This window comes from Balaenoptera physalus (genome assembly GCF_965194825.1).
Source record: "Balaenoptera physalus genome assembly, chromosome: 9".
NCBI lineage: Eukaryota > Metazoa > Chordata > Mammalia > Artiodactyla > Balaenopteridae > Balaenoptera > Balaenoptera physalus.
Window position 1 is genome coordinate 10,560,433 of NC_138888.1, and position 13,434 is coordinate 10,573,866.

Sequence of the window (13,434 nt, forward strand, 5' to 3'; positions counted from 1 at the left end):
CAAAGAACCGTGAAACACCAAGAAAAGGTATTTACACTAAAAAAGCACATTCCTTCAAGTTAACTGAGTATAACTGTCTTAAATAAAATTCATCTTCTCCCTGCATTCTCCTCTCTCTCTTCACTAATAATATAGCAATATGGAAAATTACAGGAACTTAATGCACAGTAAAAGACAAAACACAAAATTGCTTTTCACATTCTATTTTCACTAATGAATGGTTGAATAAAAGTAAAACACTCCTGCTTTAAAGTGCTCATACTTCTGACAAACATCTCAGTGGAGGAGAAAGGACAGTCTTGCCACACATAATGGATACCAGGGGAGAAACCAAGCCGTTCATAAAGCACGCCTCTGCCTGCTGGTGGCATGGCATTTCCTGAGTTGTCTCTATCCAGACAAATGAAGTGAAAGGGAGTTGGCACCAAGATAGGGGAAAAGGAAGGGTTTCAAACCCAGCAACATCATAACAAACATTACTACAATTTTAAAAACTTTCAGCAGTTCACAATAATAAACTACTTGTTTAGTATACGGCAAAAATTAATTGGAAGCAAAAGATCCATTTCATCAACTTGCAAACTGTCTGCCTACCACCAATTTCCTTCAACTCAAATTTTAGATTGCTTATGAGGTCAGAGTTATTCAATCCATATTTCTAATTAAATGGAACAGTAAGTAAAATAAAAATATCCCACAAACTGTCTATATTTATGTTAACTGCCAATGTTCACTTAGCAATCTAAGAATATTCCTCTGCGCTAAACAATGAACACCACGATGTTTAACAATTTTCCAATATTCTCTGGATATCTTTTTATCTAATACAGTGTCCCTGTAGGTCACTACACCAAGGTCACTACACACCAAGGTCACTAAATGTTTGTTGATGGTGGTGAAATTAAATGTTCTAATTATCGATCTTCTGAATTTATTTTTCCTTACCAGTTAAAAAACATGACTGTTAAAAAAAATTGGAAAACACAGGAGACATTTTAGAAATGTGATAAATTGCTCCATAACTTTTCCTAAACACCTGGCAAGATAAAGACATACTGGGCAATAAAAACTGACACTGTCTGGATTCGAAATAAGCTTTGAATATTAACCTATTTGTTCTGAGAGGAAAGACTAATAGGCTGTTAAATTAACTAATGCAGAATCACACCTAACTCATTTCAATTCCTTATCACACATCCCCTTCCTTGCCAGGTAGTATACCAGTACTTTATCAAATCTACTTCTCACAAGAATTCCATGAGTTAAGTATTCTTTCCCATCCCTTTGAAATGAGGAAGCTACAAACCTCAGAGAGGGGAAGCGACTTGCCCAGGGTCACACAGGTAGTAAATGCCCAGCCTTCAGGTTCTCTAACCTGCACACCTTCAGCTCTTGCCTTTGCCCTTGCTTTAATCCCCAAGCCTCTTCACGTGGTCAACTTCTGCTCCTCAAGCAGGTCTTGGCTTATTCGACCTGCTGTACTACACAGCCTTCCTACTCCTACCCCACCCCGGTCTCCGTGAGGTGTCCCTCTAACATCTAAACTTGTCCCACCTAAACTGTTTACACTGTATCGTGCAGCATGCCTACCTGTCCTTAGTCTCTGCACCGTCAATTACTCAAAGGGCAGGACTTCTCATCAAGGGATCCATCATCCAACAAACGGCCAAGCACACAGTACGCTCTCCACAAACATCTGCCTGATGCTCCAGGTCTCGCTACCCTGACGTAAATCTATAGTCCCAAAGCCCTGACATTCCGAAGGCTGTTCAATACAGTGAAGGTGTAAATGAACTGAATTTTAAATCCTTCATGATACTGATATTATAAAGTCATTTCTTGAGGAGAAAAATCACTGTATGATACCCAAAATAAAATCCAAATTAAGATCACTTTCTCATCAACGTTACAGCACCTAAGAACAACCTTCAAGTACCCTGACCTTCCACATAAATTAGTGAAATATATAACAACACTCATCAGGAAATTTTCAGTTTGGATACATTATCATCTACTCTTCATATTGTTAGATGATGCACTTTGATGGATATAGTCTTTCTGCATAGAACTGCATAGAACTGCAGGCATTATCATCTACTCTTCAGATTGTTAGATGATGCACTTTGATGGATATAGTCTTTCTGCATAGAACTGCAGAGGAATAATGTAGCCATTCAATTTAATTTCCACTTTGTAAAAACACCAGGAGTCTATGATAATTCAACAGGGAAAATTATGGATCATATGTTATATTTACTCTTTGTATCTTAGCACCAAGTGGCACTCAGTAAGTATTTGTTCATAACAGAATTAAATTTTGTCCCTGATACTTTTTAAAATCTTAGCATAAAAAAGAAAAACTGTTCTTCTCTACATATTTGAGACAAGCCCTTGGCATTCTCAGGTTTTACATTCCCTGTTTTGCCGGTTTGAGAGCAGACCTAAACTTCCATGATATGTAGAGTAAATTATAATCTTGCTAAGGACCAAATCTGAACCATTTATTCAGTGAAGTTGAAGCAGATACAGAAGCAAGTTACTTAACTAATGAGAGACCAAAGTCTACCACCCAGAAGCTCAAAGAAGCCTATTTTTAAAGTTTTGAAACTTTGTTCCTTTGCAAAAAGTACCTCCCCTAAAAAGCCAGTCGTTTTTGAGGATCATGAAAGTGGAAAGGTCTAAGAGGCCAAAGAAAGGAATGACTCTTGGCCCGAGAACAGAACTTACTAATATATAGGACGGAATACTGAATGGGTCAGTGGCTTAGTTCCTATGGCATCAGTCCCCCATAGGCTCTATTGGTAAACCAAAACCAATTCATGTAACTGTTTACAAGAGTCCCAATCAGTACATAACTACATTTCTGAGGGAAATTACAGTGGAATTCACAAAATCTATACATCTGCACAGGTCTCAGTTGATATTCTCTGAACATGTCTGGGATCTAGTGTAGTTTAATAAGATATTCAGTGGTGCATAACTGATTAGGCAGTATATTTTCTTTTAAATTCAAAGCTGCACAGAATTCTGTAGCTGGGAGGGACCAGGGGTCACTATCTGATGGAGGCAGGGACTTGTCCTCAACCACACCCTGAAGCGCAGCAGGGCCAGACAGACAACAAGAAGAACCCAGGCCCGCTTCACTACACCAGTGGACAGACAGGTGGGGAAAGAAGAGGTGCCACGTAAGGATGCTACAGGATTTACAGAGATGACCTCAGTGACAACCCCGCCCAGCAGGCCACAGTACAGATAAGAAAGCTGAGCCCCTGCCAGATCTCAGGGAAAATGAGCACTGAAGCCTACAAATCAATCAAAAGGTCTGCCCAACTCCAAGCCCACAATCTTTCCCTTACATCAGGATACCTGGCAATATATTCATATTCTCTCATAAATCCTCATACTCACAGAAATAAACTAATAAACAACAAGGCATGTCAGCTCCCTTAGGAATTGGTCTGCTTCTTCAGAAAGATACTTACTCAGCAGTAGCAATGTTTTACATTTCTATTTCCAAGGTCAGTGATAATTCATTGGGTAAAATAAACTTATTATTAAAAATACAAACAGGAAGCAGATACGTTAAAGGATAGTAAAATGCGTTTATAGCTTGTACATATAAATACATGGTCACTGAATCTTAAAATTTGCTTCTTAAAATTTCGGGAATTATATGCCAAATTCTAGACAAATTCTAGAATTACCAAGCATTTCAAAATTAGACTATGAAGTATGGTGAGTGGTTTCATTTCTCAGATGCTCATCACAAAAAGAAACAGGAGATACTAAGAATTCTGGAACATCCTCCACTAATCACCAATGCCTTGCTTTCTGCAAGGTTTATTTCAGGACCCAGAAGCAGTAGCTGAATTTACTCCTCAGCCAGCATACATTATTTAAACAGTTACCAAAAATACTCTAGCAATCTAAGTATCTTCCTAAATCTGAGCAGACTGTTTTAACTTTTTTTCCCCAAGAGCCTGGATAATGTAGAAAGCTGAGAAAAAGAAAAAGAACCACTCTACATAAATTTCAAAGAGATCATATTTCCCTTCTTTTAGTTATCATTTTCTGTAGTAGATCTCTATTTTGCTCTGGCACCGAGCCAGCAATTGATCGGTAGCAACAGAAGAGTCACTAGCTCACCTCAACTATATCACAACAATCTACAATTATTTGTTTTGCCAAAATCTACTCCCCTACCCAAGAAGACTGCTGACCCACATGGTTGCTATTTGCACTTTGTTTAAATGAGCCAGTTCTAAGTCAACCACCATGCCCAGGTACAGGGAGAGCAGGCTCTGGCAGGACGTCTCTGGCCTGAACTGCACACAGGAGCAGCAGTGATCCCCACACCCCGGCTATCATCTGGGTCTGGCACACGGCTGATTAAGAAAATGGGTGCTCAATAAATATTTGCCAGTTGATAGTCTGGAGTAGATATTTACCTAACGTACACCTCACAGCATACACAAATGCTAAATGCGTACACCTTAAGAAGTAATTGTTGCTTCCCGGCACAAGCTCTTAAACCACAGTTCACTTTCTCTGTGCCCTCTATGGAACCTGGTGTTAAAGTACATAACTGGTCATATAAAGATGTGAGTGGGGCTTCCCTGGTGGCGCAGTGGTTGAGAATCTGCCCGCCAATGCAGGGGACACGGGTTCGAGCCCTGGGCTGGGAAGAGTCCACATGCCACGGAGCAACTGGGCCCGTGAGCCACAACTACTGAGCCTGCGCGTCTGGAGCCTGTGCTCCGCAACAAGAGAGGCCGCGATAGTGAGAGGCCCGCGCACCGCGATGAAGAGTGGCCCCCGCTTGCCGCAACTAGAGAAAGCCTTCGCACAGAAACGAAGACCCAACACAGCAATCAATCAATCAATAAATCTTAAAAAGAAAAAAAAAAAGATGTGACTGCATATCAGCATCAATAGTAACTAAAATACGATCCCAATATTTTACACACAAAAAGCCTGTTCACGAGAAAGACTAACCAGATTCCAAGAAGTATCCCTTTGCAGCTGCCTCGAAAATTTAATTAAGAGACCCATCATCTTAATTTAGGAATTTTTCCACCTGCAAAGAATTTTTGCAGTTTTGCAGAGGACTACAAATTAAAAACATGAGGGGGGAAGCATAAATTTGGGGCACAGAACACTATGAAAAAGGACACAGCATCACGTGGATTGGTTGTTTGCTCTGGGTTGGGGGGGTGAGATGCCCCAAAACTTAAAATACACTTTTTAAAAAAATTATCATTACAATGGATTTCCACTAATAGTAGAAAGATAAAACCAATAATTTTTTAAAGAGGCTAACAATGCAAAAGATGAGAGAAATAAGGGGAAAATGATCATGCTAACAGTTCATTTCCATATCCTATTATCTAACAAAGTCCCAGTCTTCTCTCAACAAAGTATCTCAAACCTTTAAACAGAAAGCCTTCAAAAAGCTGCTTTTCAGCTGTTAATGACATAGCTGACAATGAAACAACTAACCTACACAATGCACATTTCCAAATTGACAAAACCTGGGAAGACAACCCTAAAGTTAGAATTGGAAGTAATGAAGTAAAAACAAACAAACCAAAAACACCATTAGTGTTCCTCTGAGGAAGGATTTACTCATAAACTATGAAGTGGCAAGATTAATGGTTATAAAAATAAGCTTATTTTACTTACATGTTAATAACTAACGATTTTAAATTCTGACACGAAGAAAGGGAAGAAAAACATTTTTTTTTTAATTTCAATTTGGGAGGATGAAAATGTCCTGGAAATGGATGGGGTGCACAGCAATGTGAATGTACTTAACGCCACTGAACTTTACACCTAAACTGGTAAATTTTATTTTATGTATATTTTGCCACAATCAAAAAAATACACATATATATAACTTTTCTAGCATCCCATACAGAAGAAAAAAAAAACATGGCCTAGAATTTTCTCCTGGATTTCATCAAATATGGCTTCCCTTCCAGAGTCACCTAATAAGGAATGACTTCTCGTCTGATTCTCAAGTTTCATCTTTCATCAAGGCCCAAGGAGACACTGAGAAGTGCATCCTACAGAATGTAGTTAAAGAGGCCAAATCTAGTTCAATTCAAAAGGACTGCCCTGCTGTGACAGATGTACTCCAGATTCTGCTGCCATCTACCAAAAATAAGAGTCTACGGGTAAATCAGATATACTTAAGATTTTAAGGCTTTAGTCTCTTTCCTAGCAATAAATATCATTCAAGAAACAAATCAATTTCATCATTAGTTCACCTGTCAAACTCAGTAGCCTTCTAATATCCTTGGCACTGACCCATTCAGAAGTGGTTTTAAAAAAAACCGGCTACTGGATCCTTCCTATTCAATTAAGTACATCTAAGGAAACAGTTTTCTTAGAATTACTCCAAGTTAAAGACTTTGAAAATAGAACATATTTGTTGAAAATTTACTGTGGAAACACATATTTTACTTTGATAAATTCACTGTCATTCAATTAACGTGTATTGTTAAAACTATTGTATGCATATATCAACAATTCCATTCACTCCAATGGCATAAGGCAAAATAAGTGGACAATAAATGATACTTATGTAATTATACCTAAGTCATTTTCTTTTCATCAGATTTCTAAGAGAAAAAGTCACTAACATACACCAAGGTTTTAGATCAAAATTAATTCACTCAACCACTCAATTAAACCAAAAAGGGCCACTTAAGTCTTACATAAACAGCCTCCAAACTGGAAAAAGCAATACTGTGTAATAGGTTCTACATCTACATAAATATACCCTTGGTGGATGAGCAGTTTTGCCTGGTAGTTTCCCCCAACACCACAGGGAACTAGGACTTGGGGTTCCTCAGCCTCAAGCATGCATACACAGCAACTGCGCAGCTCTCCTTTACACAGCCACAGAGAATCTGCGCCGATATCCTGATAAAGAAAGGACACCTGAAAAGGCATATGATCAAAATCTACCCAATTCCAACAAGGCCTAGAATGTGGATGTGGTCCTTAAGTATAAAGAAGATTGTAAAATGTCATAAATTTTTGTAACATCCATTTTGAAAACCTAAATATTGCAAAAATATTCATGGAACTTGAGGTTTATTAATACTCGTTTTGAGCCTCCATAAATCTGTTGTTTTAAGTAACACACAAGAGTTCTTTCAAACACAAATATAAGACTCAAATTCATACATCTACACACAGCCCAAAATGAAAGTGACACAAGTGAAATTCTAGTTCCTTTTCCTCAAATATGGATCAAAGCACACAGATCCGTTAACCGAGCAGCATCAGTCTCCTGTAGAGTCGGAAGAAAAACCTCTCAGTTTAGGACACTAGGCAAAAAGCTAATATATTTTCCTATGCCAATACATCCAAAATTTACATTTCCAAGTCAGTTTTCAACATATGTAGCAAAATTTCATAGAACCCCCAAAAACTTTAAACGAAACTACTTTCTTCCTAGGAGAGGATGGGGTTAAATAAATGAAATGATCATCTTTTTGGTTTGCCTGTCACACTGGTATTTATCCTAGGGAAATTAGTAAGTTCCTATTACATCAGAAGTCATTGTTTTAGATACACCCTGCTCCAAATTATAAAGTAATAAAGTCCATTAATAAGAAATAGAATCGAAAATTCAACCACATTCTGTTACACCTGTTTTCTTTAAAATGTGTCTATGTCTAATAAAACTACCAAGTGAGTTTTATATTAAGAGACTTCCTCTACATTGTCTTACATTTTTTTAAATCGGTTCTCAAGCCAGAATTAATACTATTTTTATACCAGAGTGAAGATGTTACTCTCTCAGTTCTAATGAAAAAAAAAAACGATATTTAGAGGCTTGTTCATTACTACAAGTGTCTAAGTGTGATTTGGAATATTTCCATATCCACAACACAATTCTAATACTTCTGATACAACATGGCATGGGGAAAAAATGGAACAAGTATAAAAAGCTTTGCCAAAAATTCATTCCTAAATATAGATAAAAAACAAAACCAAAGAAAAACGAGGGAATAGGGTTTCTCATCATAGATGCAAGGTAAGAATATGTTGCTCCCTGGAATAAACGTATCGATTTTGTGTTAATATAAACGTAAATTTAAGTGATAGCTGTCTTACAGAGTAGTTGCCATTAAAAAACAACAACAAATTGCCAAAAGTAAGTACACAGAAATCAAGATCACCAATGAAAACAATTTTAAGCTATGCATAATTTCATTCCAAATAATCCAGAAAATCAGACAACTATAGACATTTTTGTTATATTTTCTTTGTTTTTAAAATGGTAAGCCTTTTCTATGAAACAGTTGTCATTTCCACCTCTTCTGACGATGGAGCAGCTGGCCAGCCCTACCTTGGCAAATATATAAATTTAGGCCACAAATATTTGTTTACAAGATTTAACATATCACATAGGGTAAGACTGCACTGAGAGGGGGGAGGGGGGGGAAGTGGGGAGTGCTATAATGTATCTTATACAAATTTTAAGGTAATCAGGAACCAACCTGTAACTTCCTGCTTTGTAAGTCAGCTAATCACTTTTCTTTTAATGGTAAATAAAGCTTTTTTTAAATTACATTGTATCACATTATATAAAACTAAAGTTAAAATAGCATTAATGAAATTTAGCACAAATGTGGACATCATAAAATCTTAGTTACGTGAGCAGACCTCAGTATTTCTTTTGAGATTGCTTTATCTGAATACTTTATCTCACAGAAACCCACTAACAAACTGTATCGTAAAATGCCTTATTTCGCTTTTTAAAAAGACCCTCCCGTTACAATATATGCACGTTTTGTTCTCAATTACAAAAACATTTGCCACCCAATGTAAACCATTCCTAAAATCAAAAATGAAACTAAATGTGTTAAAAGCCACAAGAAAACTTAATAGTATTTTATGACCTATAGTTATGTAGTAATTTAATATTCTGGACAAACGACTGTTCCTTAGGATAATTGTCACAACAAATACTAAATAATACCAGCCTTCCAAAAAGAAAAAATATAAAAAAGAGACACATTCCACATGTTAAACGGTAAGGTACCTAAAAGAAATCTGTGAATCTAGGTCACAGGCCCATCATTTTTCTTCCCCCTCAAAAATAAAAAAGCTATTCCCGAGGGTCATACTGAGGACATAATGGATTCACTCTCATTCCAAGAAAACAACATACTTAAAATGATTGGTTCCATTACGAAAAAATACCGTAAAGCAACACCGACCTACATCTGCCTCTATCATCCTGGTTTCTAGTTTACAGAGATGTGAATTCTAAACTGTCCCTTTAAAAGGAAGTTGACAAAGCAAATCTTTTTAAAATTGCATGGGTTTATTTACACAAGGTTTTTGTATGTTTTTACCTGTACAAATCAAAAAATAAAAACTGAAATCCCAAGTTTTCTATGAAGAATAGGAAAACATATTATTATTAAAAGTAAAATTCCACTAACTAACTAAAGATTAGAAAGGAGTGGACACCAATGTCCTCAGCCTGGGATTCACATGATTATCTGTTAAATTCAGTACTGCATTCACTCTGACAAGTCTCTCATCTAAGGTATGATTATTACTAAAATACACCTTCCTAAAATAAATGAGCTGAGTAAAAATATATATTACAACAGCCATTATTCCTTTCTAACATATTTTAATGCTATGAAAGTTTAAAAAATTGTAATGTCTATGAAAGAAAAATTATTTGGAAGAAACATACCCAGCACAACTTGCATGTAATATAGTTTCCCTAAAACACTGTGTGAGCAGTTCAAATAAGGTTCACATTACCTAACCTAGGGGGAAAAATAATCAAGGGGGGAAAAAAAAAGATTCCTGGGGCATTTGCTTCCAAAGCAGAAGCAAATATAAAATGATTTTTTAAATTTTGCAAGAACATCCATTTCTTCCCTTTTAACTAATTGCTGTCTGCAAAAATTATTATATAGTTTCCTCACTTCATGTTTTCTTAAACGTAATGTCAATTCTAACTAAAACTCCTCATCTACAAACAGCTTAAAACAATCAGAATTGTTAAAACACAACTTACTAGAAATATAGATTTACTCTTGTTATAAAGCTAATTAAATACTACTAAAAGATTTTGGATATCAGAATCTTGACATTTTTAATGCTATAAATTTTAATTTTACATTAAACCACATGTGATGACATAATTCAAATTTTTTCCATGGTTTAATCCACAAAGGATACTTTTAATAAAAGCTTTACAAATCCAAAAATTAGTAAAATTCTTGGTTTAATTATTTTTCAATTGCCATATCCTCACCTTACAATTAAAGTGAATGGCCATGCTGAGACTGTCAAAGAGCTGAATTTTGTAAATGCCCAATCCTGGACACCAGCATAATGTTTGTATGTATTTAATCCTCTTATTAATAACTATGATGTATAATAGTTTAAGCTTTAAATAATATCCAACCTTACATCTGCTTGTAATAGAGCTCAGTTATTATTTGTGGCAAGAATTTTTGTGACTGTACCGCTCAGCACTTCTATTTACATCAGCAGTGCTAAATGCCCAATGGTGAGAGAGGAGCCAATCAGATGGCAGATTAGATGTCAACTCAGAGGCAGCTGTCTGGAGACTATTACAGCCAGTTTACCTCCACAATTCAAATTCCAAACCTTGCAAAGGAGATCAAGTCTTTAGGCTCAGCCTACGAGCAAGAAACAGCAAGAGTGCAGGACACTTCCTAACAACGCTGCAGGACTTGGGTGACAGGAAATTAAAAATCCAAATAAATCCGATCCAAAAAGATCAATTTGCACTGGTCTGCTACTTCCGTGGGTTCGCTGAATAAAATGTACGCCTAATCCACGATCAAAATAAGTTCAATTCAACCGGAATGTGTTCCTTTAACACAGCCTGTCTGTTGAAGGTGACTCCTTTCAAGCAGCCTGCAAGCCAAATAATGGATTTCCCGGCTATTCTTAGGAAGGGATCGATATATTTTTGGATTTTTTGAGCTCCACATCGTTGTAAATGTGGGTACTACTGCTGCTACTAAACGCTCTAACTCAAAGCCCGCACCGAATATCCCCGAATGGCTAGGCACAACTACGAAACACGCACCAGGCTGCCACAAAGCTAACCTATTTTTCCTGCCTTCACCTTGTGAGCTAAGAGGCAACGCAGTGTGGCCGGAGGGAGGACAAAGTTCCTCATTCTTTTCCCAGTTCTCGCTCATTGTTGGCGCTAACCGAGACGAGGGGGTCAATATTCCTCCCCAGACCCTACTGGCCGGGAGCGCCTATTTTGTTGAAAGAGCTGCCCGAACAGTCCCCAGCGCCCACACGGCTTCCCCGCGGCGCGGGCCCCGACTCCTGCACGCGCGGCTCGGCGCCCGGGGCGGGGTGGCGAGGCGGGTGCCCGGCGACCGGCAATCGCGGCGCGCGTCCCGGGCCTCGGAGAGACCCCCTCCTCAGGCCCCGGCCCCCGCGCCGCGCCGTCCGACCCTGTGCGCCGCCCGGCCTCGGAGGGAGGCAGCCGCGAGTTAAAATGGCTTTGGGCGCCTCGCCCCCGCCTCCCCCGGCAGAAGACGCAGAAAAAGTACGCGGAAAGAAAGAAACTAGGGTTCGCGGCGCGCGGCGAGGCCGCCGCGGCGGAAGCAGGCCCGGCCGGCGCGGGGGTTACCTGGGATCTGCCCATGGTCGGGCCGGGGGTGCCGGGGCTCATCGCCGGGTGGCTCCTTTGTTGCGCGGCCGCCCAGGCCGGGCTGGCAGCGGCGTACTGGGCGCCCATGTCCTTGCCCAAGCCCATGCCCGCGGCCGCCTGCTGGCCGCCCGCCGCCGCCCCCGCCGCCGCCGCCTGGGACTGGGGCTGCGACGGCGGCGGCGGCGGCGGCGCGCTGGGGCTGCTGTAGTCCGGGTAGCTGCCGCCGTAGCTCCTCATCATGGGGCTGGGCGAGGTGAGCAGCTGGTTGAGGGTCGGGGTGGCCCCCGACGGGTGCTGGTTCTGCCCGGCGAAGCGCTGGAAGCCCCCCGCCGCCGCGCCGGCGGCCGCCTTGCTGAGACTCGCGGCCCCGCCGCCCCCGGGGCCCATCATCATGCCGCCGCCCTGCTGCCGGGGGGAGCTCAGCACCCCGTACCCCGAGGACGAGCCCCCATAGCCGCCGCCGCCGCCGCCTCCTGCTGCTGCTGCCGCCGCCGCGGCCGCCGCCGCCACAGCTCCCGCTCCTGCTCCTCCTCCTCCTCCTCCTCCTCCGCTGCCTCCTCCTCCTCCTCCTCCTCCTCCACCGCCGCCGCCGCCGCCGCCCGCGCTGGGCCGGCTGTAGCCCGGATAATGGTTGTACTGGCTGTTGGGGTACCCTTCGTGGGAGTTCTGCAGGGGGTCCATGCTGTTGGGGGCTCCGGCGGCAGCTGAGGCGGAGTGCATCATCCCCATCCCGGGGCTTTGTTGTCCGCCATGTTGATCAAAGCAAGGCCCAGCGCGGCCGCCGGGGCCGCCGCTAGCTGGGGCAGCGCTGCCATAGTAATTATTAAACTCCGAGACGGCCGCCGGGCCGCCGCCGCCACCGCCGCCGCCGCCGCCGACGCCGCCGCCGCCGCCGCCCCCGGGCACGGCGACCGGCTGCTGCTGCGCGCCCAGGGCGCCCAGGCCCGGCTGCTCGTAGCGGCCGCCCGCCGGCTCCCCCATCTTGGGCGGCGCGTCGTCCTCGTCGCCCGGCTTGCTCAGCAGAGGCTGGCCTGGGGGGTCGGCCTGGCTGCCCCCGGCACTGTCCTTGGCCCCTCCATGTTGCGGCTGCTCCATGTCGGGACCGGGCTGAGCCGTGCCACTGCCCGCGCCGCTGAGGCTGTTGTTGGGAATGGGATGCTGCCGCTGCTGCTGCTGCTGCTGCTGGAACTGGCTTAGCTGCTGTTGTAGTGCGTGGTGGTGGCGGTGGAGGTGGTGGGCATGGTGGTGCAGGTGGTGGGCATGGTGGTGGTGGTGGTGCTGCTGGTGGGGCGGTGCGGCGGGGGCTTCGCCAACGGTTTTCAGTTTGTGGTTGGGGAGCAGCCCCGTCTCCATGGCCGAGCCCGGGCCCGCCGAGGAGGAAGAGGAGGACGCCGCCGCGGAGGAGGAGGAGGAGGACAGCGCGGCGGCGCTTCCACCCTCCTTGAGAGCCGTCTCGGAGCCGCCGCTCTTGGCGCTGTTAGCGCTGGCGGCGGCGGCGGCGGCCGTGGCCGCCGCGCTCGCGTTATGGGCCATGTTCAGTTCATGACGGGGGTGCGGGGGGTGGTGGTGCACGTTATTCAGGCCGCTGCCGTCGCCGCCGCCCCCCAGCATGGGTCCCGGTGCCGCCGCCGCCACCGCGCCGCGCGCCCCCGCCTCCAGGTCCCGGGCCCCGGGCGCCGGCCGCGGCCCGGGGGGCGCCCGCCGCTCGCCGCTGCCAGCCCGCGCCCGCGCCGCCGCCGCCGCCG

General features: G+C 43.2%; 1 protein-coding gene across 8 annotated transcripts in view; it reads right to left on the minus strand.

Moving 5' to 3' along the window:
* The window catches only part of ARID1B (AT-rich interaction domain 1B), a 405,685-nt gene extending 392,303 nt beyond the window's left edge, over positions 1–13,382 (minus strand). For 2 of the 8 annotated variants that reach the window (XM_082475516.1, XM_082475512.1), the window contains exon 1: positions 11,669–13,380. In XM_082475516.1, coding sequence (XP_082331642.1) covers positions 11,669–13,300 — 1,632 coding nt within the window. In that variant the 5' untranslated portion in view covers positions 13,301–13,380. Of the gene's footprint in view, positions 1–11,668 lie in introns of all 8 variants that reach the window. The other 6 variants (XM_082475518.1, XM_082475513.1, XM_082475514.1 and 3 more) reach the window with 6 other exon arrangements.
* Positions 13,383–13,434: the final 52 nt, after the last annotated feature.